Here is a 26,432-nt window from a genome sequence, read left to right on the forward strand (position 1 = left end):
GGTAAGTGTATGATTCCTTGAGGCGGGGTGTGACATATAATTGGAACGTAATATGACATGGGGATTCTTTCTTAAATCATAATATGACATATAATTGGAACATAATATTAAAAAGACAAGTCGCAGGCAATATTCAGCGAGTTCTCGACGTACAGAAAAAACCAACACCTAGGCTAAATAGCAATAATGCAATCACACAAGGAGGGAAAACATATGTTGAGAAACTCTTAAGCATCCCATCAGCCCAGCATTGACAATCTCATTCCACAAAATATGCACATGCAACGGGGCAGGGTGTTTAGGGTGAAAACAATTCACAAGGTCAGACCAACACTGTAAGGCGTTAAGCAAGGCTGCCGCATCCCCGTGGGCAATGCTGCATCTGACAGCATCGAGTAAATAAGTAAACCATACAAGTAAACGACAAAACTGGATAATAAGCTGCTAAGTGGAAAACATAATACAATGAACACACTGACTATTCCAAAATTAAAAATCCTAAATATTTCCAACAAGGAACAAAACCCCAGTAACATCAACTATACTGACAATTATGACAATCAAGTGCCCAACATTTTCGGGACAAGATCAACAGCCTCATCCGAAAGCCCATCCCATTAACATGCACCAGACTTGCTGAAAACTGAGGAAATTCAACCTGTTACCTCAGCACAGACCATGTTAGTTAAATACAAAAGGCACCGCAGGCTTAAAGAGGGAATGAAAAATTAGCCACATCAGATGTCCCAAAAGCTGCAACAGCAGGACCAAGAGAAGGTGCCATGCTTGGGCTGGTGCATTGCCATGTTCATGCCCTACAGCAGCTGTCACAGATGCAGCAGAGCAATATGTGAGCTAGGCTCCAGCGTAAGGCAACAGGCAACAGATGGCAACAAATCCATGTGTAACAAGACTAGAGATCAATGTTACAGGTAACATGACTCGACCAGCTTGCCTGCATCAATAACCAAACCAATCCAATCTACCCGTGTCTTCAAACCAAATGGAACTGAGCGAATTCCTCATATACAAACTGTGCTAGCTTGCCAATACACTAGCTAATCTATCAGAAGGGAAATATATCTTCAGGATTCGTACAAAATGATGCGTTGTGACTTTTCTACCGCTCCTGGACTTAGCTTGACGTGCTAATGACATTTTGTTTTGAAACGAAAGCTAACAACATTTTTTATATGCTAGAAGATCAGACTAAGTCGAACCAGTCCACTCTTAATTGCTAACCCGAACTAAACCAGCCCAGCAGGCTTCTCAGCCCGTTTACCACCAAACCGAAACAGCCCAAGAGGAAAACCAAACCATTTAACCCGGTTTTAACCCAGACCATTACCAGCTTGAAACATGACGGCGTTCAATCAAAATTGTTAGTAATAAACTTCATCAAGATACAAGCTTAATGTTGGAAATATGATAGACTAATGTTTTCCCTCTTTTCAAGAATAAGAGAAGTTACTGGTGATTTGGCCTATCTATAGTTGCATGTCCAGCCAAGACATCTAAAGGATATTTAAGAGACACACTTTTCAGCTCCCCTGTGACCCAAATACAAGAGTGCACATGGAAAGTTGGAAGGCAAATAGTTTGATGATGATACAAAATACACGACTACATTTTGCACATCCAGACAAAACAAGTTAATATTCACTCACGCTATCCCAAAGAAGGATATACCAACCACACGAACCAAACCATGTGCTGCATCATTTCAGAGAAATAATATGTGCAATTACCAAATATAAAGAAAGAATGCTGTTTATGCGAAAAGGAAGAAAACGACAGTATGCTATCACAGGAATGTCGAGTTTAAAGAAAATATTTCAGAACTGAACTTAATTATTATAGCACTAGTAGATTGTTAAGCAGAAGCACTACTTGCCAAAAGAAAGAAAATAGAAGCAATAGAGAACATGACTAAGGGCAGTAAGTACTAACAATCTCGGTAGCAAAAGGAGAGACTAATGGACCTCCCCGTCTTCTCCAAGTTCACCATCTTCCAGCTCATGTGCACCATTTCTTCGGGAACTATCTCGATCCTTTTTATGTCTTTTGTGCCGGTTTTCACTATCCGAGTCTGAAGCATGTGTATGCTGCATGAATGACAATTATGATCTTATTACAAGCTTAACCATATGAAAATAACCATGGTAAAATTCAGGTAATCTTTGAACAGAAAATAGGCAACACAACACAACACAACAATTACATATTGACTACATTTATAATCGGCAGTTCGGTTAATTTTGATAATGGTGTAGCCATTCTGGGTTTCAAATCCCAGTAACCGCAATATTTCCAGAACATCTGCCGGTAGCTAGCTATACTACACTACTTACAACTTTCTTTGAGTTTTCTTTTTTCAAAACATTCAACTTGCAATAAGGAGCACCAGTGTACACAGTCGTCACTGCAAGAACTGATTCACAGGATTGTCAGAACACATTTGAACCAAAGCTATAAGTAGCATAATATCACAACAAAATGCCAGGTTTCAATCACTTATAACTGTGCCAATAATGTTGTAGAATAAAAAAAATTGTAGAGTGAACAATGCTAGTGCTTCTTGGCAATAATTTCCAATAGCCATCTAACAGCAAATTTCCCTTTTCATTGTAGATTATTTGAATATTCAAACAAATAAAATTAGCAACAACAACTGCATCACAAAAGCCCCAGTAATTGTACAATTGAACATCAAAAGAAAAAGGTACACATGTTTCAAGTCAAATAACACAAACAGTAAACAGAAAAGTACTATAATTAGGAAAAGTTGTACCAAGCTCTGCTGATATACTGGCACTAAACATTTAGTGACAAATACACTAAAGCTGGTGTTTGTAGACTTAGCACCACAAGTTGTATGAGCAATATAACAAGTCTGAGCTACATCCCCAGTGTTTAGCTTGTTTTGCACGGAATAACAAATGCTATACCTTCCTAGATTTCTTGCGATCACTGCTATGCCTCCGAGATTTCTTAGCGTCATCTTTATCATCCCTCTCAGAGCTTACATCATCTGTGTCATGGTGGCGTCTCTTATGTTTCTTTTCTTTATCTCTTTTCTTATCTTTTGAACCATGGTTCTCCACATCAGCACCATCAATATCCATTTCATCTCTCCTTGATCGATCCTTTCCTTTTTCCTTCTCTCTTTCCTTCTCCCGGTCTTTTTCTTTGCGTTCTTTCTCCTTCCTTTCTTTCTCTTTCTTCTTCTCTCTCTCTTCACGCTCTTTCTCTCTTTTTGCCTAAGAGGAGTAAAAATTTCAGCAAAAACCAAGAGAGAATTGAACAGGAACTAACTTGCAAAAATTATTGTATGCTGCAACTGATACAGGTAGCGGATGAAGATAACTATGATGTTTGGTTAGAGGAATGGGGTGATCCATCATCTTCTCACTCACATTTTTGTTTGGTTCTCACTCACATTTTTGTTTGGTTTCAGAAATGGAACTGATCCATCACCAACTCCCCCTTGGCAAGCAAACAATTAGCATGGAGTCTATCCATTCATGGGATGAGCTCATGATGGGCCACCTCAACTAGGATAAGGTGATTTCTCAAACAATAAACCCATAAAGCGCTCGGTAGTTCAGTGAGTTTTCATGAAAATATTAACTGGACTTGAAATTTTGGTTTTGCACTATCTCAAACCATTTCAAAGTCTAATGCTTTGATTTGGTTTCCCATCAAAGCCATACCTAGCTTGCCTAGAAAATCATAACGTACAGATGTGAACTGCGCAACTTATATTAGCTAAAATAAAGAAACAACCTTAAAATACCAGGCTCTTGAATTTAACATTGTCAAGGATTGAATGTACATATATCTACAAACATGTTAAGTGGTTAAAAGACTTCCATTCCATAATAACTCAGCTCATCAGTTATACAGGCCACTCAGTTGAAGCCAGCCAATTACTAAAGCTGTCAGCTATTCTGGCTCAGTTAGGTTGGATCAATCATCTTTGCCCACCTATAGCACAATTGGAAAAATTGAATTTACTATTTTCATTAAGTAGCAGCTGTGCTTGGGGCCTTGTAATAATACAAAAGTATGTAAGAGCAGTTAGATGAAAGGAGACATAAAAATACAAACATTTACCTTTTCTTCCTCCCTCAAACGTTCTTTCTCTTTTAATCTTTCCTTCAGGTGGACAACACACTCTTCAAAAAGCTCTCTAGCATAAGTCTCACTGTCCAAGGCCCTAATGCAGTAAATCCAACGTAAGAAAATCAATCACTCCGCAACAATAACATGTAGGAAAATCTAATAGCATTCCCTATCATGCAGCACTTCAAACATCCAACACATAGTCATTCACCTCTGAAGCATAATGTCTTGCATGAAACATTTGTATAGACTTATTCATAGTCCAACCCAATCATTGTTCGAACATAATTTAAATGAATCATGTGTTTACATATTAGAGAAGATGTCCAGCAGTGGTCTGTAGTAGGGGCTCGAGGAGTTTCATCTCCTTGCCCTAGCTCCTACCTCCTAGCTGCTCTGGGCAGGTGGTGTGGTTTGGTCCCGTAGTAGTTTTTTGCATAAGAGAGAGAATCTAGTTTAGGGTGTGTTACAGACCCTTTATCCCTGTAACAATTTTTGTTTGGGGGGCTCTTTCCCCCCCTTTTATCTTCTTAATATATTGATGCGTAGCTCTCCTACGCGTTCGAGGAAAAAAAATGCAGGTAGTCTGGTAAACTGCTATTGTAATGTTGGGAGGAGGATTGGCATTTGCCAGTACCTAAACTCTTGGCTGTCCTCAAATAGCTGTTTAGAATCATCCCAGGTTGAAGAAGCTGATATTTCCTACAATGTTTCAAACAAATAAGTCACGTCAAACGTATGCTATATTCTGATATACAGATCAATACTGTAGCGATTTATCTGACCAGGTCGTTAGAAAAGATAATGCTGGACTAAAGATAAATGTTGTTGCAAGCAAAAAATATATATATATATATTCATAAAATATGGACTCATGAGAACATGCTTATAACGCTGGTAAATGGTAATACCCCCAGTTGTGAGGCTGCAAACAAGGGATCGGATCTGGTTGTCAATATAGAAAAAAGAATGCCTAGAGGGAGATGATATGGCTTCACCACTTCAGTACTATCAATGAAGGGTTTACTGACAGTGATTATGTTCATAACAAATAAAATTAAAAAGCATAGGCCATAGAATGTGAATATAAAAGAGCAGAAAACATTTTCCCCTGGTTCAGGCTAAACTCTAGAACCAAAGCATCTCAGATTAAGACTGATACTGAAAAAGAAATGCCAATGTAGTCAAGTAGCTGATGCAAAGTCAGTTACCAAGTAAGAAAGCTGCTCAAAAGATGCTAGAGAGAAGCAACCATAAGCTTTTGAATTTTTAAAGCACAAATTAATTTGTTCTAGGCATAAGAATTCAACAATTGTGTTCAAATACTTGTTTAAGCATTGAAAACTTTTAAATTTTTAAAGCACCCATAAGTTTATCAAAGCTTGTGTAAGCACTCAAAAATACTGTAAGCACCCATAAGTTTTTGTATTCAAATGCTTGTGTAAGCTCTGAAAACTAGTGTAAGCACCCATAAGCTTTTGAATTTCTAAAGCACCCATAAGCTTATCTTTTTGAATTTAGCACCAACTAGTTCAAACCAATCCATTGTATATATACAAAAGACTCATGGATTATTATATATGGAAACATATCAAGTTAATTAACCTGAAATGTAACAAATTAAAGTAGTTCTTCTAGACATTTCGTCACCGCAGTCTACCATACAGAATATATTAGAGCACTTAATTTGCATGTAAGCAAATAATGTAACATGCTTATAGTTAGCTGCAGTACCGTTATTGAATACAGAAGATCTGAAAAATTTTCACCCAATCGCTGACGCTTCTTAGCATCCTTCTGCTCTTTTTCCTTGAGCCTTTCAATCTGATCATCATAAATAAGCTGCAACCAATCCAGCAAAGTAAATCAGATTGATAACATACTTAGACACCAATTAAACTTCCAATCAATATAACACCTTGATGTTGATGGTCGATATTCCTTTAAGAGCATCATCATCCAGAATAGCGTTCTGGAATTCCTCCAATGTCCATGAGGTTGTCATTGGAATCTGGAAGAATTAAGAGGATTGAAAATTATAAAAAAGCAATTTACATGGTAAATGTGGATCATGACTGTATATAACAGAAAAGGGTACCTTTCCAGATTTCACCACTTCTTTGACTCGGGTCTTGTCATCTAGATACTGTAAGATAAAACATAGCAATAAACATAAGTGCACATAAACAAATATAAGATATATTTCATAATCAACTAAGTACAACAGATCTGGCATGTTTATCACACTAACAGTACCCCTGTTTATTTTCAAAATTTTGATATGAAAGGCAAATTCGAAATTGAATACATGGTTTTCTAAAGGAATTTTTTAACGTAGCAACATCTTGGATTCATCTTATGTTCACTAAAGGTGTTGACCTGTCACCAATCGTTTTGCATACTTCAAATAGTGAAAACATCTGCTAAATTAACATCAACCATGCAAGTGTTGAAAGTAGCGGGCACCCTAAAGGTAGATGCACATCATGCAAGCAACACAGATATAATGACAACAGTGAAATGAGTTTCACAATACCAAGAGATCTAATAGCAAGTGTTCATGCTAAGATGTTTTTTGTTTTACCATTACTAAATACTAATTACTAAAGATCTGCGAGTCCAATTGTTACCACAGGGTTCAATGAAGTTAATAAGTATAGTATGCCTGCATTTACACCATCTTATCAAATTGAATATGAGTCCATAACAGTGATTAGGCAGTGCATAGAAATATGCCTGCATTTACATCATTAACTAAATATTTGGTTCGTTACTTTCCAAGAAAATTTCAGTGCAGTCAATCAAGGTTTGTAAATTTATCATTGAAGGAAACATCTTCATACAATAGCAAGGAAAAAACAAAAAAACACATAAAAGCCATTGATATTTTGAATAAACAGTCACATGGATATATGCTGAATATCAGAAAATAACCTGTTTCTCAAGTTCTTCAATCACATCATCAAATAGCTCTTTCGGCGTGGAGCCAGAAGTGTTTGATGACACTGCCAAGTAAGCCTGTGAATCCTTTATCTGTGAATTTATATAATGTAAAAATCAGGACCGGAAAACTTGCTTATCATTTTATTTATCTATGAAAATCAATATTTCAAGAACCTGTGAGCAGTAATCGCGCCACCGAGTCTTTGCAGTAATTGTGCCATCAGTGACATGTTCTTCCAACATTTTACGAAACGCATCACGGTTTTTTCTCTCTTGTCTTCTTACTTGTTCCTGTATGTGCATGCTAGCTTAATTTTCATCTATAGGAGCAGAATAACAAAACAAGATTCATGATGAGGTAAGACTAAGAGAATAATACCTTTTGTACCCGCTTCTGTTCCTCCTCTTCTTTCTCCAGATGCCTTATGTACTCCTGAGATACACAAAAACATATTATAGAACTTGAACCACAGAACAGCAAAAATTGACTACGGCCAGGAAAATACTAACTTGGAAAATATTCAAGCGATCAATCTTTTCAAGTCGGGAACAGCGCTCATCATCTTCTAGCCGTTCTTGAACTTTTCTCCACTGAGTAGTTGCCTGCAGGCATGGAAAAATAACTGTTCATTTCTTGAGCTCTGTCTGAACTGATTGGCTATAGGAGAAATCAAAGAAATAACCTTGATGAAGTCGCATGATTCTAGAAAAGCTTTGTATTCTGCTAAATGTCTTCTGTGTTCTTCGACAGCCTTGGCTTTTTCCTACAGTATTGTACATATTATATCATGCACAGTATACAATACAACTGTGTCATCAATGGTAATCGATTCATGATCTATGTGACACTCAAGCAAAACCTCAATTGTAAAAATTAACAAGGTGCTTAAACGCAATCCTACTCTAAACTTTATCCTAGATTCAGAGGATGGAAGAGGTTGATCCTTCACCATTCAATACCTCTTGGCTATAATGCTGCAAAAGCACCAATGAATTGGGTCATGCTGCAAATAACATTTACGCTCGTAACAAGACCAGCCCATCCTATCCAAAATAAAAGGGCAGTCGATAAAGTGCCTATGATAAGTATGAAAGAATCAAACAGCTTCAAAAAATACAGAAGACAAAAGTAACTACAACTATAAAGCAGAGATGCTCAAGTTACCTATTTCAAATAAAGACTAATTATGATTCAAAAAATATTTCGATAAACTGAATAAATATTTTTTCCATTTAGCAATGGCGATAAGTATGTAGGCATAAACCATAAAGACATTGATAAATTGAAGCTATTTCTTCAGTTTTTTCACAAGTGTAGCGCTTGGATAGAAGAGAGTGAAACAAAGAGAGCACACAGAATTCAAAACAGTATCAAAGAAGTCATAAGAATGTTCAAGAACAACATTAAGAACTACCATAATGAAACGAGTCACAAGGTATAAAGTTTAATATCTAAGAACCTTCTTATGTAGTTCCACAAGATAGTTCTCAAATAAATCTTCACGCTCCCTTGGACGCTCAACTGCTTTGAACCTTTCATCATCTTCAAACATAAGAATTGCTTTGCTGCATGGTGAACAAGAAAAAATAAGTGCACCTCCAACCAAAAAAAAAGATTGAAATCAAGCAGGAACTTCAATTATCTGATGAAATTTGCTATATACAAAGAAAATACTGGAATTAGATGTATACCTCCACCTTGTCGATGATGTAAGCTCCTTGCACTCCTGAATTACAAAATAAAACATTCAGTATGGTACAGTAATAAAAAGGAGAAAGCTTCCTAACGCAGAGCAAGCTTACTTCCAGCATTGCAAGGAAATCATCACGTGCTTTCCTCTGTTTGATCCGTTTTTCTTCAGCTTCAAACTTTTTTCGCTGGTTCAAGTACTGCAGGAATAAAATCATCAGACCTGAACCTTAGAAACATTTACCATAAAGAGCCAGAAGAGTTGAGAATACCACTAAGAAGGGTTAGATCTTATGAGAAACAAACACTGACCTCATTGAAAGCTTGCTTTCTCTCTCCAAGAGTTTTCAAAGCTCCATACCTTTTGTCGTTTATGATGACTCTCATAGTCTGTAAATGTTAAAACAGTGTTACATGTTTCATCAGTTGATGTTAAGTAGACTAGAGTTCTGTACCTGATCCCATGTCCAATCAGACTCAACATTTACTGACTCGAGCAGGGACTTGAATGCATTTTTTGCCTCCTATATATCAAAAAATATATGGTACATAAATAGATGAGCACTTCATGAATATCCAAATCATTATTTGCTTCTTTCAAGTGATCCTCACCGCCTTAGTGGCATAGACTACAGGTTCTTCTTCACTTCTTTTCTCCTCCAGTGGACTAACATTAACCTTCCCTGCAACTGGCATGGTCTTTTTGGCCTCCTAGAGAATAGCATGAGGAAGCAGCGTTAACACATACAGTTTCAGAAAGAAGGAAAGAGTAAGCAGTTCTAGTCCACTAAGAAGTATAGAAAAAAATAATATAAGTGCAAAAATATGATTTCATCCACAAAAAAAAGACAGTCCAATTCAAATCACTCTAATTTCCATCTAAGTAAAAAATATTATATATATTGCTGAGAGCCTGAGACTATAGAGGATGTTCCTTCATTCCCTCCCTTCCAAGTATCCATGATTTTTTTATTGAACAAAAAGGAAGATACAGAGGTCTATCTTGAGCATGGTATCTTTCCTTAACAGTAATTTCTGCCCTCAAAAGAAAGTCAAAAAGTGACTCCTTAGTTCCTTCTACATATTGAGTCGCCGTCCTTTGTACTACAACGATTCTAGTATCCCTAAAACACTCATAGGAGACTTTCGCTAAGTGCTGACAAAGAAGAAAAATGCATGAGTACTAGATGCAACTGGATTATATGAGTAAAATCTACTTCACCAGTACAGGGAACATCCTTACCTACTAAACCCAGGTAAGGAAGTAGAATCGCCAAACAAAAAGAATGGAGCAAAGGACACAAGTCAATCATCAGTCATGATTAAACATCATTTGTTGAGAAGTTCAGTTTTACTACCCCCTCCGTTACAAAATGTAAGTTTGTTTTAGTTTTATCCTAAGTCAGTTCATAGAAAAATACACCAACATCTACAAAATCAAATCAGTTTCATTAAATTCACTATGAAATATTTCCAATAAACTTTGTACTGTAGGTGTTAATATATTTCCTATAAACTTGGTCAAAGTTAGAAGTTTTGACTTTGTGCAAAACTAAAATGCTATACTTTGGAACAGGAATAGAATGACAATTAGGTCCAAGTCAAGTATACAAGTTAATATATAGGAGTACAAAATTTACAAGTATTGTTTAGGCAGTGTGTTAGTCCTATCTACAATAAGAGGGGTGCCAATACATTTGTTTGAGGGAAGAGAAAACATCCAGTAATCCATACTTCTCTCTTCTTGACCTCCCATGTATCTATATTGTTCTGCTAAAGTCCTAATAAGACCCACTAAAATCTATTCTGCTCTTCAATTGCAATATATCTCTTCGTTGTTCTCTAAACTTCTTCTCCATCCATATCGCAACTTTTTACTATGTCCTTATCCCAAACACATAAAATCCAGATAATTGCTCCGCAATAATTGCAGCAGAGCATGTTTCCAAAAGGGAAAAAATATACACTGGGTGCAGAGTAGCTACTCAATTTTTGATGAATATATACTATAGAAACAATAATAGCAAAAGACTACCATCCATCAAGTAAGGAAAACAAATGAAATGCTAAACGGCACGTAAAAACAGGCTTGACAAGGATGTGGAAAAGGAGATTCACATGCAAATTAGAAATGCAACAGAAACCTCAAAGTTAATGACAACGAAAAGGCAACTAGAGACAAATTGTAACAATCTCCAGTCACGGAGTTGGACAACATTGAGCAAAGGATTCAAGTACCTCAATTAGGAAGCACGCCAATCTAATAAAATAAAATAGCACATATAAAGCACCATACCTCCAAATCTTCAGCAGATGTACCATCTTCTGTGTCAGCAGCAATTGTTACAGATGAATTTTCGGTATTGTTTCTGCAACGTTCAACAAATACATCATATATTAGCAGGCATTTGAACAGTGTCAAGTATAATAATTACAGGATTGAAAAATGGTAAATGTCTGTAAAAACCTGCTGGTTCCTGCGTCAGTTGCAACTAATTGAACTTCAGTGCTTGTTGTAACAGGAACAGAACTAATATTTGGACCACCATTTTGCTTGCCAGCAGTGGAAGAACTGGAGGTGTTGTCCACATTATGTGATGCGCCAGCACCAGGAGGAACAGAATTTGCTGATGCATCATGTGCGCTTGGAGCAATTAAACCAACTGCAGTTGAAGACTGATTAGCAGGTATAGTAGAAGGTTCGGAGGCAGCAGTTGTTCCTGTTTCTCGATCCGATTGTTGATTTGGTACTTTTTCTGCCAATTCACGTGCCGCCTGAATGAAAAATATTGTAGCAATAAAGTAATTATCATTTAAAGAAATATTGATGTCACAAAAGTAAAGCAAGAAGAAAACCTTTAACTCGTCAGGAATAGTCCATTTTGATTGCTTTGTCACTTTGTTGAAATAGTACCTTCAATGATAGAACAGTCAGAATATGGAAAGAAAATAGAGGATCATTAACAAATGGTAGGAGTGGCAATTAATTCCAGTATGGACTTACTTTCTTCCTTCTGGTGTAGTAAATTCTTTCCACTTGGTTGAGGCATCAGCCCTCTGTTAAATCACCAAAACATGTAAGTGCATTTGAATACAGAACAATGCATTTTGTTATTTTATATTAGAACTTAAGCTGCCCTCAAGACAAAAACAAATGAGGATGATTTCTTGGTCCCTATGTGCTACTCAACAAAATTCAAAGAGATAATATAAAGAAACTGAAACATAAATAAGGAAAAATGGCAAGAAATGTGCACGAAATACTGTACTTGCTGGGCGGTCATGCTCTCAGGAATGCAAAGCCAAGTAAGAATTGTTCTATTATGCTTACCAACTGTTTGGACTCCTTAACTTTAATAGTAATTAGTGAAAATAATATAAAGCAAGCACAAAACACAGAACAGAATTTGCATAGAAACAGCTAAATAGATGATTATCACATGGTTCAACTACATTGGCTCTAAGCACACCACACAACTTACCTCCATAGGTGTCATCAATTCAACTGGTTTCTCCCAACTTGATTGCCTTGTCTTCTTATTATAGTAGTACCTAGAAAAGAAAAGAAAAAGAGAAGGCAGGCCAAATAAGGGGAAAACCAAACCATGATACACTTAAATCACAAGAGCATCACAAAGTTAATAGCATAAAAGATTTTTATAAAAATAAAACACTTACTTTTTTCCTTCAGCCGCAGTGTGTTCTTGCCAATCTGAAGAGCTAGGTTCAGACGAGTTGACCTTGTCATTTGCAAACTCAGTTATTCCAAGGTAAATGATATAAATTTTTTGCACATTAGACAAAACAATTGTTGCAGCCGAGACCATTAAATTTGACAGAAGTCAAGTGACTAAGCAGGTTTGACCATTTGAGGATACTTACTGAAGGCAAAGTTGTAACTGGCACCGGCAGGTGTCCAGGCTGCACTAGGGGAGTCACATGAGGCACACTCTGTCCCGGAGCTGTGCCCCAGGGTTGCACTGCAGGAGGAATTGAAGTTGGTTGATACTGAAACGTAGAACTTAAAAGTTAGAAACTTAACAATAGCCAAGCCAAGTAACACTAACTCTTACATTAAAGGAAAAAAGATAAATTGCAAAGAGGGACAAATTCCTCACTGTATAAGACGGAGGCTGCATAGGGGCACCCATGGTGGGCAAATGGCCCCCAGGATATGCAGCTTGCTGCTGCGGCTGCATAGATGCTGATGACATTGGTCTAGCTGGCTGATATGCCATAGGAACCCCTTGTGATGCAGGTGGAACCTGACTTGAGTGAGACAAATGTTGCCCAGGTTGTGGAAAATGTGGCATCTGCCCTGGCATGCCAATGTTAGCTCCTGGCATAGGCTGACCAACCGGCCGAAACTGCTGCGCTGCTTGTGGCATGAACTGAGGAGGCTGTTGCGAAGGAACCACTGGCCTAAACTGAAATTGGAATGTGAAGTGAAACGTTAAAAACATAGCCTACAACTCTGTAGGGGACACAACCTCTTAAGTTTCAGTTTACCTGCATAGGCATTGGTGGTCCAAGATTTTGTGGCTGAGTGCTAGAACCCATCATGGGAGACCTGGGAGGCTGCTCATAAAACAATAAAGAAGATTACCACTATGTACGCTGCAGACAACAAAATTATATCTACACCATGAGACAGCAGTTACCTGAGGTGGCCCAGAAGGCTGCATATTACTAGCCATTAATCCACATCAAAATACTGACAAAAAAAAAAGTAGGTAAACTGGCCCCAGAGATCACAGCTGCAAACTATCCAAAGGAATGGAAAAAACAGACTGCTTAGAACATAGAAGTGGAAAGCAAATAAGCTATTGCATAAGAACTGCAACAGGCCAACAGCTACTTAAAACAGTCCTTGCCACATGATCGCCATCTACCAATACAAGCCCAGGAAACTCAAGGTTTTTGGTACTTTGCCTTCCCTTGCGTGATTCTCCCTTGAGCACGTGAGCACACCACCTCTCATTCTTCATTGAAGGAATTCAACCCCTTTTGTCGGAGTGTGAATTACAAGCACTGATTTAGGCACACTTCGACCAAATTACCTGTGTTCTCCCTCCATCCCAAATTGTAGCTCGTTTTAGCTTTGTACAAAGTGAGACTTGTCTAACTTTTACTGAGTTCATAGGAAAATATATTTGCATCCACAATCAAACTCCTTCTGAACTAAAACATCTAACTTCTCCCTACTCAAAAGTGTTCCCTCTTACTGCAGACGAGACTTAAGAGTAAAGACTGTGGTCGAGACGAGCATGGATTAGCTACAGGGGACAGGAAATTCGACGCCTGGATCCCTCGCCTCTCCATCCACAAAAGAAAACAAGCAAACAGCTGCTCCGCATCTTGCGCCCCCAATCTCGCGACGGAGCCAAGAGCCAGAAACCCTAGCCGCCGCAACGGGCGAGCGAATCAAAACCCTAGAACTGGGCAGCGGCGCGGCGAGGAGAGGAGATGGTACAACCGTACAAGGCGGGGGGCACTCACCAGGGTGCAGTGGAACGAGGCGGGGCGTCTGGGGTGGGAGAACCGGCGGCGAGGGTTGGAAGCTCCCGGTCCCGATGGGGTTTAGGGCAGTCGGGGAGGCGGCGATGCCCCCGCGAGGAACTTGGATGCTCTTGAAGTTCGTCACGGTGCCGTCGTTCGTGGACTCGGTTTATAGATGGCCATTCGGGCCGCCCGGCCCGGCCCTAGCACGAGCCCAGCCTGGCCCGCTTTTAGCCGTGTCGTGCCTGGCCCGGCCCAATATTAAGTCGGGCCGTGCCAGCCCACGGGCTCTACCAGCGGCCCAAGCACGGGCCCGCGGGCCTGTTTCGTGCCGGGCCAGCCCGCTGGAGCCCGGCACTACAGCCCAGGCCGGGCCGCCCGAAGCCCATAGTTTAAAATACATCTCACCATAATCCAAATTTAACAAGCAATTCAAAAAAAAGTCACAGATCACAGCTAGTCACACACACAGACACATATAGCAAAATATCACTTAACTGATAAGTGATAACACAATTATAGAACTGTTTTAACACTTGATTTGCTGCCTCATTAAAAACTTTCTTAGGTAAAACTCACCCTTGTGAGAACCCTAGGAAGGGAAAAAGAGTACAGCCCAACTCTATAATTGTTCAAAATTACATCACATTGTTCAAGTTCAGCAGACTCATTAGTACATTACAAACAGAAGATCAAATTGCAAAACACTACTGCTGACTTGGTGATGCTGCTGGCCTCTTGCCTAGGCCCAGCCTTGCCCCTTGCCTTCACTTCTCATGACTAGCCATTGGCAGGGACAGACCTAGCAAACATAGACAAGAGAAGAATCAATGCTCATGATTTATGAAACTGAACAATTCATAATAGCATAATCAAGCATGTTCATGTGAACTTGTGAAGTACTTACTCATTTCCAGCAGTCTGCCCTGCAGCATTGTCCTTGATGCCAAAATTTAACTCCAAATCTCGCGTCAACTTCTCGACATCATACTGCGCCCTTGCATCAGCAGCTTCATAGTCCTTGACGCAGGTCAAGTACTCCACATTATGAGGCGCCAAGCGTCGTCGACGCTCCTCAATCACCCTGCCAGTGAGACTAAAGCAAGATTCCGAAGAGACAGTAGAAACTGGAACAGACATAACATCTTTTGCTAGTATGGACAGAATGGGATATGTCAGTTTATGCTCATGCCACCAAATTATTATGTCAAAATCATCATCAAACCATGTGACAGTGTCGCTGTCCAAGTAGGAAGCCAACTCTGAAACAAGAGGCACAGATACAGCATGAGAAGATGTAGATGCAAGAGCAGAAGAAGAGGGACTTGTACCAGTAGCTCCATATATCTTACCCCAAGCATTTTTTTACCAGATGATCCTGATATGTTGGAGGGTCTTTGCAACCTAACTGCACCATACTTGTTTTCATACTTGTTATACAGTTTGTACAGTTCAGCTCTTACCTCAGTGAAGTAATTAGAATAATCAACACCAACAGCCTGAGAAAGAAGCTGGAGAATATTATGAAATCCTCTCATCTTGGCCCTTGGATCCAAAACAAAAGCAAAGGAATACAAAAGAGGGATGTTTTGCCAATACTTGAGAAACTTCAGTTTCACTAGAACATTGCGCGGCGTTGCCGCGCAGAAATATGCCCTCCAGTTCAGTTTTATTTTAAAAAATTGAACTACAAAAAGTCCGGGGGGATTTTCGTAAAATTGGTAGACTGCGGGGGTTATTTGGTAAATTTGGCGTCCACGGAGTACCGGTCGATTACTGAAAAGTTCAAAGGGTTTTTCATAAAATTGATGGACTTCAGAATCATTTTAACAAAATCCAGGGTTTTTTTATAAAATTCACGAAGTACGGCACGGTTACTAAAAGTTTAGGGGTTTTTTGTAAAGTAAGGCTCCACGAAGTCCGAGGGGTTTTCCATTAAATTGATGGACTCCGTGTTCATTTTAACAAAGCTCGGGGTTTTTTTTTTGCAAAATTTACGTCCCTATCTATTCCTGACCGTCGGATCGCGATCCGACGGCGAATATTTTCGGAGGTGACGTGGCCCATCTCCCTGGCCGCGAGCGCGACCATGGTTCAGTATAGAAAGATAGGAGTCCGAATGCTCATGAGCAAAGGATAAGTCTCTCTGGCATGCAAATGACAAGCAATTTCAAGGATATGATGAAGCATCAGAGGACTAGTTGGATAATAAACACCAGACAAAGCAATAGTTGATTCATAAAAAATTCCAAGAAACTCCATGATTTTCTCAGCAACAGCCCAATAACCTTCACTAAGTAGTGGTTCACCATTAACCAAACCATAATTAGCAGCAATAAAGATCGAGAAAGTGCCCTTGTATGGTATGAGATGCTTGAGCATGAGATAGGTAGAGTTCCATCTCACATCCATATCCAAACCAAACTTGCGAGGTTTAACCCCCTTAACAATGCAATAGTTATGAAATTCACCAATGCATTGGTTAGAAGAGTTCAAATAAGAGATTGCAGTTCTAAAAGCCTCAAGATAAGACTTGATCCTTTTCAAACCAGATTTGACAATGAGATTTATAATGTGACATGCACATCGCTGGTGCAAGAGTCCACGCAATGCATTGTCATTTTCTCTGTTAACATTGTCAAGTGGTGCAGGATCAAGGCCAAGATAACCAACAAACTTAGGAATGAGCTTTGACATAGCTCTGGAATTAGAAGAAGCATTATCAAGGGTCACAGCAAAGATTTTATCTGTCAAACCAAACTCATGAACAATAGATTCAACACGTTCAGCAATGTTAACACCATTATGTGAGCAATCAATGAGCCTAAGCCCAATGACTCTCTTCTCTAACTCCCAATCAGCAGAAACAAAATGAGCAACCACACTAAGATAGTCTTCCTTAGCATTGCCCGACCAAATGTCAGAAGTGAGGCAAACAGATGTAACAAAACGCAAGCTATCAATTAGAGAAGTACGACGCTCAAGAAAGTATTTTTCCAAATCTCTAGTAGTGGTCTGTCTAGAGACTCTAGAAAAACAAGGATTGTGAGCACACTGAATGTACTCCTCAAATGCTTCTTCATAACCAAAATCAAGAGGCAAATCAAGTCTAGAAATCAATCGGCACAGCTCTCTCCGAGCAACATCGGGTTTGTATTGCCAACCAGTGACTGAACCATCACCATTGAACTGAATGCGGGACTGCACTAAAGCAGCATGCTTAGCTTTCTTGACGCATTGCGCTTGGTGACGGAGCAGATGTCCAGTACCAGAAGCAGATCGAGCAGACAGAACATGATTACAGTGGCGGCACTTGGCAGCGATTCGTACCTGCTTGCCAGAGGGCAAGGTCTCAAAGATCGGCTCGAAGTCGTTCCAGGCACCAGACCTGGCACGCTTCAGCACGATGTTGTTGGCAGTAGAAGCAATAGGCATCGAGGCCGGCGTCTGAGTCGCCGACGCGCCGACGCCATCACCTCCAGCACTAGCGCCGGCATCATCAGGGGCATCGACATTGATCGGAGCAACACTGCTACCGAACAATGCCTCAGCGCCGGCAGTCAGGTCGTCGTCGTCGTCCGCGGGCAGGCCACATGCCCTGAGGTCATCGTTGATGGTGTACTCCTCCATGTCGTCCATCACGACGACCTCAGGGTGCAGCCCACCTTCGCATCAACCCTCGGCGGCTCCGTTCCTCAACGGTCGCGGCCCCGAGTGCACGAGACCTGCACAAGAGACAAGACGGAGATGAAAGACGAGAGTTAGGGGTAGGGAAAAGAATGGAGATGGAAGATGAGGGTTAGGGTTGCGGAATAGAGTACCTGTGCAGCCCGGAGCCGTAGAGAGAAGAGACAACGACGGCGAGACGGCAAAGACTACTGCGAACTCCGGCCAGGATTGGAGCGAGCCAGCGAGGTGCGTAGGAGTGCGAGATCTGCTCACCAGAGCGACGGAACCGGAGATCTACTCACAGGAGACGGAAGGGAAGACGAGAAGCCGGCGGCGGAAGCGGGTGCGGCCGTGCGGGTCGCCGCTCGCCGGCTGGAATGGCGGAGGCGGCCAGGCAGAGGCGCAATCTCTTGCGGTCGCGGAGCGGCGGCGGGAGCCAGGCGACGGGGGGCACGAGGGAATAGGGGCTAGGGTTACGGGCGGGGGGAGCCGCGGGCGGGCGGAGTGAGTTATATACTCCCTGCCCCCTCCCCTGGCCAGCTGGGCTGGGCCGGCCGGCCGCCCGTTGGAGTTAGCGGGCCACTACCGGGCCGGCCTGCTAACTCCGTGCCGGGCCGTGCCGGCCCACGGGCGGGGTGCCGGCCCAGGCACGGGCACGGCGGGGGTGCCGGCCCAGGCACGGGCACGGGACACGGGCAGTGCCAGCCCGGGCACGAAATGGACCGGGCCGGGCCAAAAAAACGGGCATTCGGGCGGGCCACCGGGTCGCGGGCTGCATGGCCAACTATAACTCGGTTCCATCCGCCGTCCGTGGGGATCAGATGGCCCTCCTCCCTTATACCTGCATCGTTGCGGCCCAAGCCCGGCCCAACGGCCCACGCGCGTCGAAGCCTGCACAAACCAAGCAACAAGAGAAAATTCCTATTTAAACCCGGAGAATCGTGGTTTTCACACAGAAAAGTTCTAAAATTATTTCTATCATAAGTTACTTAGAGAATTTCGAAAATTTTGTTTCTAAATGACTTTAAATTTTTAGAAAAACTTCAAAAATTTCTTTACTTATGATATGATCTAATTTCACAATTTTTGGAATGTATTTTTGTGCCTAAAAATTCAGATATTATACAAAAGTAGTCAATTTTGCTGATTTTTTTGTTTAATATATAAATATATAAATTCTACATATGTATCTTTATGCAAAATGGGCTCATGTTTTTTAGAAGGATGGGTTCATGAATACATATTATAAAACATGAGTTTTAATTCCAAATGATTTATTTCGGATATCCACGGGTGGAAACCAAAACCCGAAACCGAACCCGAAACTAGAAAACCGTGGGTGAAAAAACAACACCAAACCCGAAACCCACGGATACCCGCACCAAACCCGATCCGCTGCCATCTCTCGTCGCTTGCACATGATGTCGCAGATGGACACGATTGCCCCTAGCCTCGCCGCCTATTCCGCTCGGCTTAACTCAGCACATGATGTCGCAGATGGACACGATTGCCCCTAGCCTCGCCGCCTATTCCGCTCGGCTTAACTCAGCAATAATGCCGATGAAAAAAAGCGTGCCTAGAGGGACTCGAACGGTTGACTGCCAGCTTTGGGACGCAAAGGACCAACCAATTGAGCTACGTAGGATTGTTGTAACGGTATGACCCGCAGCGCTATTTAATAAGAGTAAAGTAGGAAAAATACCCTCTAATTAATCACTCCTTGCTAAGCACAATCCTGTCCTAAACGACGACTAATTCAGGTATGGAGGGAGTACATGACAAAATGGACAAAAGTGTCAAAATAAGGAATAAAAACTCAACCCATTATCTAATTAAAGAAGTTAATTTTTTCAATATCACAAAAGGAAGTCTCCATTTTCCATTGTCAAATAGGGAATTTCCAAAAGCAATAAATACAATCTGGCTTTTCTGTACTTGTCTCTGAAGATTGAACAACAAACAAAAATAGCAGAAACAATCTGCAATTTTTGAGCTACTGAAACTTGGATGTATATAGAGTATGTTTGATATACTGATATACGTTGTTTTAAGACTTTTGAATTGTCATGAATATTCAACTAACAACATCCTAGAAGCCCAAGGAACACTAATAATTGTTCAGCTTAAGGCACAGGATTGCTCAAAAACAGCAAGAACACAAGCTCTAGAATAGTTCTCCGGTAAAAGGATATATGACAACTTGCCGTTGTAAATTAAACACATAGGTAGGATTTTCTTTTCGATATTATCATTTCTAGATTTGCAAACTAACCATATGAACTCTACGATCAACATTTGAATGGAGCTATTATTAGCCTTGTGATAATCTTCAGCCTTTTGCATTAGCAGCATCATCGTCATCTGCAACTTGTGCTTGTGCACCACCACTACCTTACCAAAACGCCAAATTACCCCATGGATAGATACTATGACCATGTTTGGCATGGTTCTAGTTTCACATTTTTCTACTTAAATCCAAAACTCCAACGGGAGCTGGAGCTGTTTTGGATTGAGTGTTTGGCTAGAAGAGTTCCCAGCTCCAGAAAAGAGGGTTTTGAGGGTGGATTGTCATTTTTCCCCTCGTTTTTGATTGACTATACCATTGCCCATGAGCTTGGCATGACCAGACTGGATGGCGGTGGCGACTTGTGGAGGGTGGGGATGGCGGGCAGCCTATGGGGGAGGGAGGGGAGAGCAGGCCGGGTGATGATGGTGTTCTGCAAGGAGCTCTGGCGGCAGTAGCAGCCTGCAAGAGTCTCAAATTTTAGTCTAGATAATACAATTTTGAGCTAAAAATATATAAGAGTGAAGTTGGATCATGAAGAGAAGACCAGGGTCATGATCTATTGTCATCCTTGGACATGGACATAGATCTAGTCCAAACAACAAAGAGCAAAGACGCAAGGCACACCTAAATGTTGGCAACACGGGGTAGGGGGCAAGTCCCACCTGAATAGAGTCATTTCCACCCAATCGATTCACCAAGGTGAACCCATTTGTAGTCGGCCTCATATGCACGAGTGCGGCTACATATCGCTGGCGATAAAAAAAATCAATCCATCACCTGAAGCAACCGTCCACCATCTGCCAGCGACCATTCAGCCCAAGTTCTTGTATTTGCGCGTAATTGATCCAAAAATTTCAGCTAAAATAGAAAAATTCCGTGCATGCAAAAAAAAGATAGTCGTGACGACGTCACCCACATGCATGCTAATTCCAAACTAAAAAAACTATAAACAAAAAACCAAGCATCCGAACTAAATTTGGACTACACCATTATCTTTATTGGGAAAAGAGTTTCAAAATAAGATCATACGTGTCTATGTTTGCACAAAATAAATAAAAAACCAAGCATCCGATTATCTTTATTAGGAAAAGAGTTTCAAAATAAGATCATACGTGTCTGTGTTTGCACAATATTTTTAAAATATAATTTTGATACTAAAGTTAGTATTTTAATAAAATGAATAATTATTATTTTTATGAGCAAAATATTAAGTATAATGAATAAATAATAATGTACAACGAACAAAACATCAAACTTCACAAACATTTGATTTTATAGAGTAAACAATATAAATAAATATCGCCAACAAATGAGTCAACATGACCGAACAATTTAATCTATAAATCGGACAAATTAATTATACACCTTGAACAATTATTATATTATAAACATTGAATAAAATATTACTATCTTTAAAAATTAATGGATAAATTGAATAACTAGGAGTAACGAAAGAATATAAAAAAGGATAGGTACATAAAGAATAGGTAAAAAGAGTGGAATAAAAAAATTAAAGAATAACATAAAATGTTAGATAAGAAAAATGGGAAAATTATATTTGAAAAATACATCAATTATTAGTACATTTAAAACAAAGAAAGAAAATAGAGAATAAAATAAGAATAAACGAGAAGAAATGGAAGACATATTATATACTAGTGAAGAAATATTTACTAGAGCATTAGAAATAAGAAAACAGAAAATATAAAGAAAATTAATAAATAATAGAATAACGAGAAGATAAGGTACATCGCCTAGATGCGGAAGGAAATGAATAAACAATAAAACAAAACTAAGATAAGGTACAACTCCTTGCATGCATGCGGAAGGAAATGAAGAAACAATAAAATAAAGAGAAGATAACAAAATAAAAGGAAAGAAAAAAAAGGTATTTTCATATGGACCGAGCTAGCAGTCTACTGATCTAATCCAAACATTATTCGGCCCAACACAGCTAGTAGTTGCAAAAAGAAAATGACAAAACATGCTAAATAGACTATGAAGTGCAGCAGTAGAGCAGCCCATGTGTGCTGGTGCTCCATGCGTGGGCGACAAAGTTATTTTGTCGCACACGTGATGCATAGCTGCAGCGCATATTCATGCAGCAATTAACCAGCAGAACCAGCCATCACAAGTTGCCACATAGATAACATCCTTGATCGGGTCAGAGGCTGAACATATATCTCCCAAGGAGCGCGACACTTTCGATGAATGAAATCTAATATGGTGGTGAAGCGGAAAGAAATAATCTTGTCGAGATAATGAAGAACTACTTGAAACCCCCTACGCACTGAGCACAACACTTTCATCGCTCCAGGTGCTCAAGCCGGCCTTGTAATGTCGCACCCACCATGACGAACCCTCGGGGCCATAAGGTAGAGGCACCAAGCATAAGTAAAACGCTGCCGAGAGGTGGCTCTGCTCAGATTTACAACTAGTGGCGTGAGGAGGAGCGAAGGCACAGGGATGCATGCCAACGAAGCCCTCCCAGCTGCCCACCCCAACCAACCTCAGAATCACCGATGACGGGCCCTACCCTACGAGCTAGCATAGAGGGGTTGCCAACCCAATGAACGAGGAAGGGGAGCCCATGAGGCGCTCGGGTGAGCAGCTCAGCAGGTCGGACCTAGGAACGGGGAAAATATCGCTTCGGAGGAGCACAGTAAGAAACATGGTCCATTCGGCCATAGTTTGATTGGCCTAGTACAGTTTGTGAGTGCATATTTGTATGATTTAGGTCCTATGGATGTAGTCCGATCCATAGTCAAGATGTCCAAATTATAGCGAAAAACCTGAGAGAATATTTGAGAAGTGTACAAATGAAAGCCGAGATGAATTGGACTAGTGCCAGCAAGAATCAGTGGACCGGTTGAATCGACGATATCAAGAATATTCACACTATGTAAGAACCGCCCTACAGTGACGCGCACAAAGGTGACACGACTATGTTGCGCGTCACCCTAATATGAAAGGTGACATGCACAGATGAGGTGTGTCACCTTTCATTCTCCTAGGACCCCCGATTATACCCCTGCAAAAAGTGGCCCGTCACCTTTTCCGAGGAAGCCCGTCACCTATAATATAGGTGACGGGGTATATGTGTAGTCTGTCACTTGTATTCAAATCATAGCTGACGGGCGTTGTTCTCGTAGGTACAAGTGACGATCCTTAATGAAGCATGTCATCTTTTTAGAGCACACAGCTCACCTAAACCCTAAAATCTTAACCTATGGTCCTTGAAAGGTGACACATTACGTGTATGGTTTGTCACCAATGTATATGCCCTACCTTAGCAGTGCACATGTGCCCTGGAACTTAGCCATCTTTTTGTCGGACAATTCAGCATCGTCGTATGCAATCGTACACGTTCTAACAAAAGGATGAAAATTGTGAGCTAACAATGCTGAGATTAGTGCGAGATATGTAACAAGGCAGAAACCAGTTTATCACACACACACACACACACACACACACAAAGGGGCATGCATACAAACTACGATATTACATAGTCATGGCAGCCCCCTAATAACTTCTGTCACCCTGAAGATGGCGTACACATATCCGACCACATTCTGCACGAGTGGCTGGTTCAACGGAGGTCTCCCAAGGCGGACGAGGTAGTCGTTAACTCGTTGAACGAATCCTACAGGACGCGGATCGCCCAGTCGTCGTTGAAGCCGAAGGGGTGGTCCGGATCGTCAGCCGCCGGAGCAGGGGCTGGAGCAGAGGCCGGCGCAGGCACTGGGGCCACCACCGGAGCCGAGGCCGTAGAAGGGGCCGGCACAGGACCCAGGGCCGGAGCCGCAGGAGGAGGAGGTGAGGGAGGAAGAAGGCGAGGGCGAGGGCGGCGGCAGGGGTGGGGGGAGGAAGACGGTGGCGACAACGACGAGTTTCTGGGCACTCGGCGGCTGGAGCGGGAGCCGGAACCCGACATTGTCGACGACGATGATGAGAGCGTCGGTGCGAGAGGGCGTGAGGGGATGGCTACGGTGGCTACAATGAAGAAGATGGGAGCCGAGAGTGGTCGGGAGGCAGTATATAATGCGCGGGAGGGCGGGAGCCGAGACGGCCGGCGCGGTTGCCGAAAGGGCACTGGCGGGAGCTGAGAGGGTGGACGCAGTTGCCGAGAGGGAGGGAGGGAGCCGGGAGGGCGTGCGCGAGAGAGGGCACCGATGGTTGCGATTCCCAGTGCATCACATGACATAGGTGACGTGCTACATATATTGCGTGTCACTTATGTGGACTAAAAGGATCATGATCACGCGATGTCGTAGCTTAAAGAGGGGGATAGCGCGTCACCTATGTGAATTAAAAGGATTTTGATCACACGATGTCGTACCTTAGAGAGAGGGGGGTGTGAATAGGCTTTTCTTCGAATTTCAACACTTAACCCTGCTGGCTCTGTCTGGACCGATCAGACCAGTCCACCAGACCAGTCAGACCGATCTAAGCAGACAAGCAGTCACCAGCAGGGAAAAATCCCCTCTTTGAGTTTGAACCTGTACAAAACTTGGAGTGTATCTTCTACAGGTTATTTATAGCAATAAAAGTATTTCCCTACACACAAATAGAGCACACCCAAATAGATCGAGCAAAAGCACAATTCAAACTCAAAGATTATAATGCAAGGTAGGTAAATCTAATTGAAATAAAGATGACGCAAAAGAGACACAATGATTTGTTTTACCGAAGTTCGGATTCACCCCATGCACCCACGCGTGAATGCTAGTTTCCGTTGAGGAAGCTTATTCGCAAGGTCAAGCTATCTCTTCATTCCATTATATGATCATGCGTCCTCTTGACTCAAGATCAGTGCAGCAACAAACTTGCTGCTGCTCACCACAATTTTGAGAGATAGCCGGCGACGCCTAGCCGTCTAGGAGGTTTCACCTCCAAGAGTAACAAATGCTTTAGTCAAGTTGGTCACATTATGTGATGCGCCAGCACCAGGAGGAACAGAGTTTGCTGATGCATCATGTGCGCTTGGAGCAATTAAACCAACTGCAGTTGAAGACTGATTAGCAGGTATAGTAGAAGGTTCAGAGGCAGCAATTGTTCCTGTTTCTCGATCCGCTGCCAATTCACGTGCCGCCTGAATGAAAAAAAATTGTAGCAATAAAGTAATTATCATTTAAAGAAATATTGATGTCACAAAAGTAAAGCAAGAAGAAAACCTTTAACTCGTCAGGAATAGTCCATTTTGATTGCTTTGTCACTTTGTTGAAATAGTACCTTCAATGATAGAACAGTCAGAATATGGAAAGAAAATGGAGGATCATTAACAAATGGTAGGAGTGGCAATTAATTCCAGTATGGACTTACTTTCTTCCTTCTGGTGTAGTAAATTCTTTCCACTCGGTTGAGGCATCAGCCCTCTGTTAAATCACCAAAACATGTAAGTGCATTTGAATACAGAACAATGCATTTTTTATTTTATATTAGAACTTAAGCTGCCCTCAAGACAAAAAGAAATGAGGATGATTTCTTGGTCCCTATGTGCTACTCAACAAAATCCAAAGAGACAATATAAAGAAACTGAAACATAAATAAGGCAAAATGGCAAGAAATGTGCACGAAATACTGTACTTGCTGGGTGGTCATGCTCACAGGAATGCAGAGCCAAGTAAGAATTGTTCTATTATGCTTACCAACTGTTTGGACTCCTTAACTTTAATAGTGATTAGTGAAAATAATATAAAGCAAGCACAAAACACAGAATTTGCATAGGAACAGCTAAATAGATGATAATCACATGGTTAAACTACAAAGAGAAAAGGCGCAAGGCACACACCTAAATGTTGGCAACACAGGATAATCACTAGGGTCATGATCTATTATCATCCATCCATCCGGGCATAGATCTAGTCCAAACAACAAAGAGAAAAGACGCAAGGCACACACCTAAATGTTGGCAACACAGGATAGGGGGCTAGTCCCACCTGAATAAAGTCATTTCCACCCAATCGATTCACCAAAGTGAACCCAGCATTCGTAGTTGACCTCATATGCACGAGAGCGGCTACATATCGCTGGCGATTAAAAATCAATCTGTCAACTGCCAACGACCATTGCTATAATGAGCCATTTTGATTCAGCCCAAGTTCTTGTATTTGCACGTAATGTGACCCAAAAATTTCAGCTAAAATAGAATGATTCCGTGCATGCAAAAAAAGATATTTGTGATGATGTCACCCACATGCATGCTAATCCAAACTAAAA

At 41.2% G+C, this 26,432-nt stretch overlaps 1 protein-coding gene and 1 long non-coding RNA gene across 8 annotated transcripts; both read right to left on the minus strand.

Annotated features, from left to right (window-relative positions):
- Window positions 1-241: 241 nt before the first annotated feature.
- On the minus strand, window positions 242-14,417 carry LOC120660397 (pre-mRNA-processing protein 40A-like). 7 transcript variants are annotated; one of them, XM_039938916.1, is made up of 30 exons: window positions 14,258-14,402; window positions 13,420-13,472; window positions 13,268-13,336; window positions 12,877-13,185; window positions 12,641-12,766; window positions 12,437-12,498; window positions 12,241-12,310; window positions 11,763-11,815; window positions 11,615-11,672; window positions 11,226-11,533; window positions 11,055-11,127; window positions 9,371-9,469; window positions 9,214-9,282; window positions 9,071-9,148; window positions 8,872-8,958; window positions 8,761-8,795; window positions 8,529-8,634; window positions 7,752-7,832; window positions 7,579-7,671; window positions 7,448-7,501; window positions 7,243-7,359; window positions 7,060-7,158; window positions 6,224-6,271; window positions 6,044-6,136; window positions 5,860-5,967; window positions 4,763-4,827; window positions 4,117-4,219; window positions 2,949-3,260; window positions 1,951-2,105; window positions 242-382 (listed from the first exon to the last, which is right to left on the minus strand). In XM_039938916.1, the coding sequence occupies exons 2-29, from the start codon at window positions 13,453-13,455 to the stop codon at window positions 1,974-1,976; spliced, it is 2,943 nt and encodes a 980-aa protein (XP_039794850.1). In that variant the 5' UTR covers window positions 13,456-13,472; window positions 14,258-14,402; the 3' UTR covers window positions 242-382; window positions 1,951-1,973. The 7 variants fall into 7 exon arrangements, with proteins under 7 accessions (XP_039794850.1, XP_039794845.1, XP_039794849.1 ...); XM_039938911.1 differs by lacking the exon at window positions 242-382 and adding an exon at window positions 405-824 and having other exon boundaries at window positions 13,420-13,522; window positions 14,258-14,417; XM_039938915.1 differs by lacking the exon at window positions 242-382 and adding an exon at window positions 405-658.
- Window positions 14,418-25,286: 10,869 nt separating this feature from the next.
- Window positions 25,287-25,606, minus strand: LOC120658824. The gene is made up of 3 exons (XR_005668859.1): window positions 25,536-25,606; window positions 25,388-25,445; window positions 25,287-25,305 (listed from the first exon to the last, which is right to left on the minus strand). It is a non-coding gene; the product is annotated as an uncharacterized LOC120658824 (long non-coding RNA).
- Window positions 25,607-26,432: the final 826 nt, after the last annotated feature.

This window comes from Panicum virgatum, chromosome 2N (assembly GCF_016808335.1).
Source record: "Panicum virgatum strain AP13 chromosome 2N, P.virgatum_v5, whole genome shotgun sequence".
NCBI classification, from domain to species: Eukaryota; Viridiplantae; Streptophyta; class Magnoliopsida; order Poales; family Poaceae; genus Panicum; species Panicum virgatum.

Coding starts and splice junctions, on each gene's coding strand:
- LOC120660397 (XM_039938916.1), bottom strand. CDS start 13,455: ATGGCTAGTAATATGCAGCCTTCTGGGCCACCTCAG. Junction 12,499..12,640: donor CAGTTACAACTTTGCCTTCA/GTAAGTATCCTC, acceptor GCAAATGACAAG/GTCAACTCGTCTGAACCTAG. Junction 11,816..12,240: donor AATTGATGACACCTATGGAG/GTAAGTTGTGTG, acceptor GTGATTTAACAG/AGGGCTGATGCCTCAACCAA.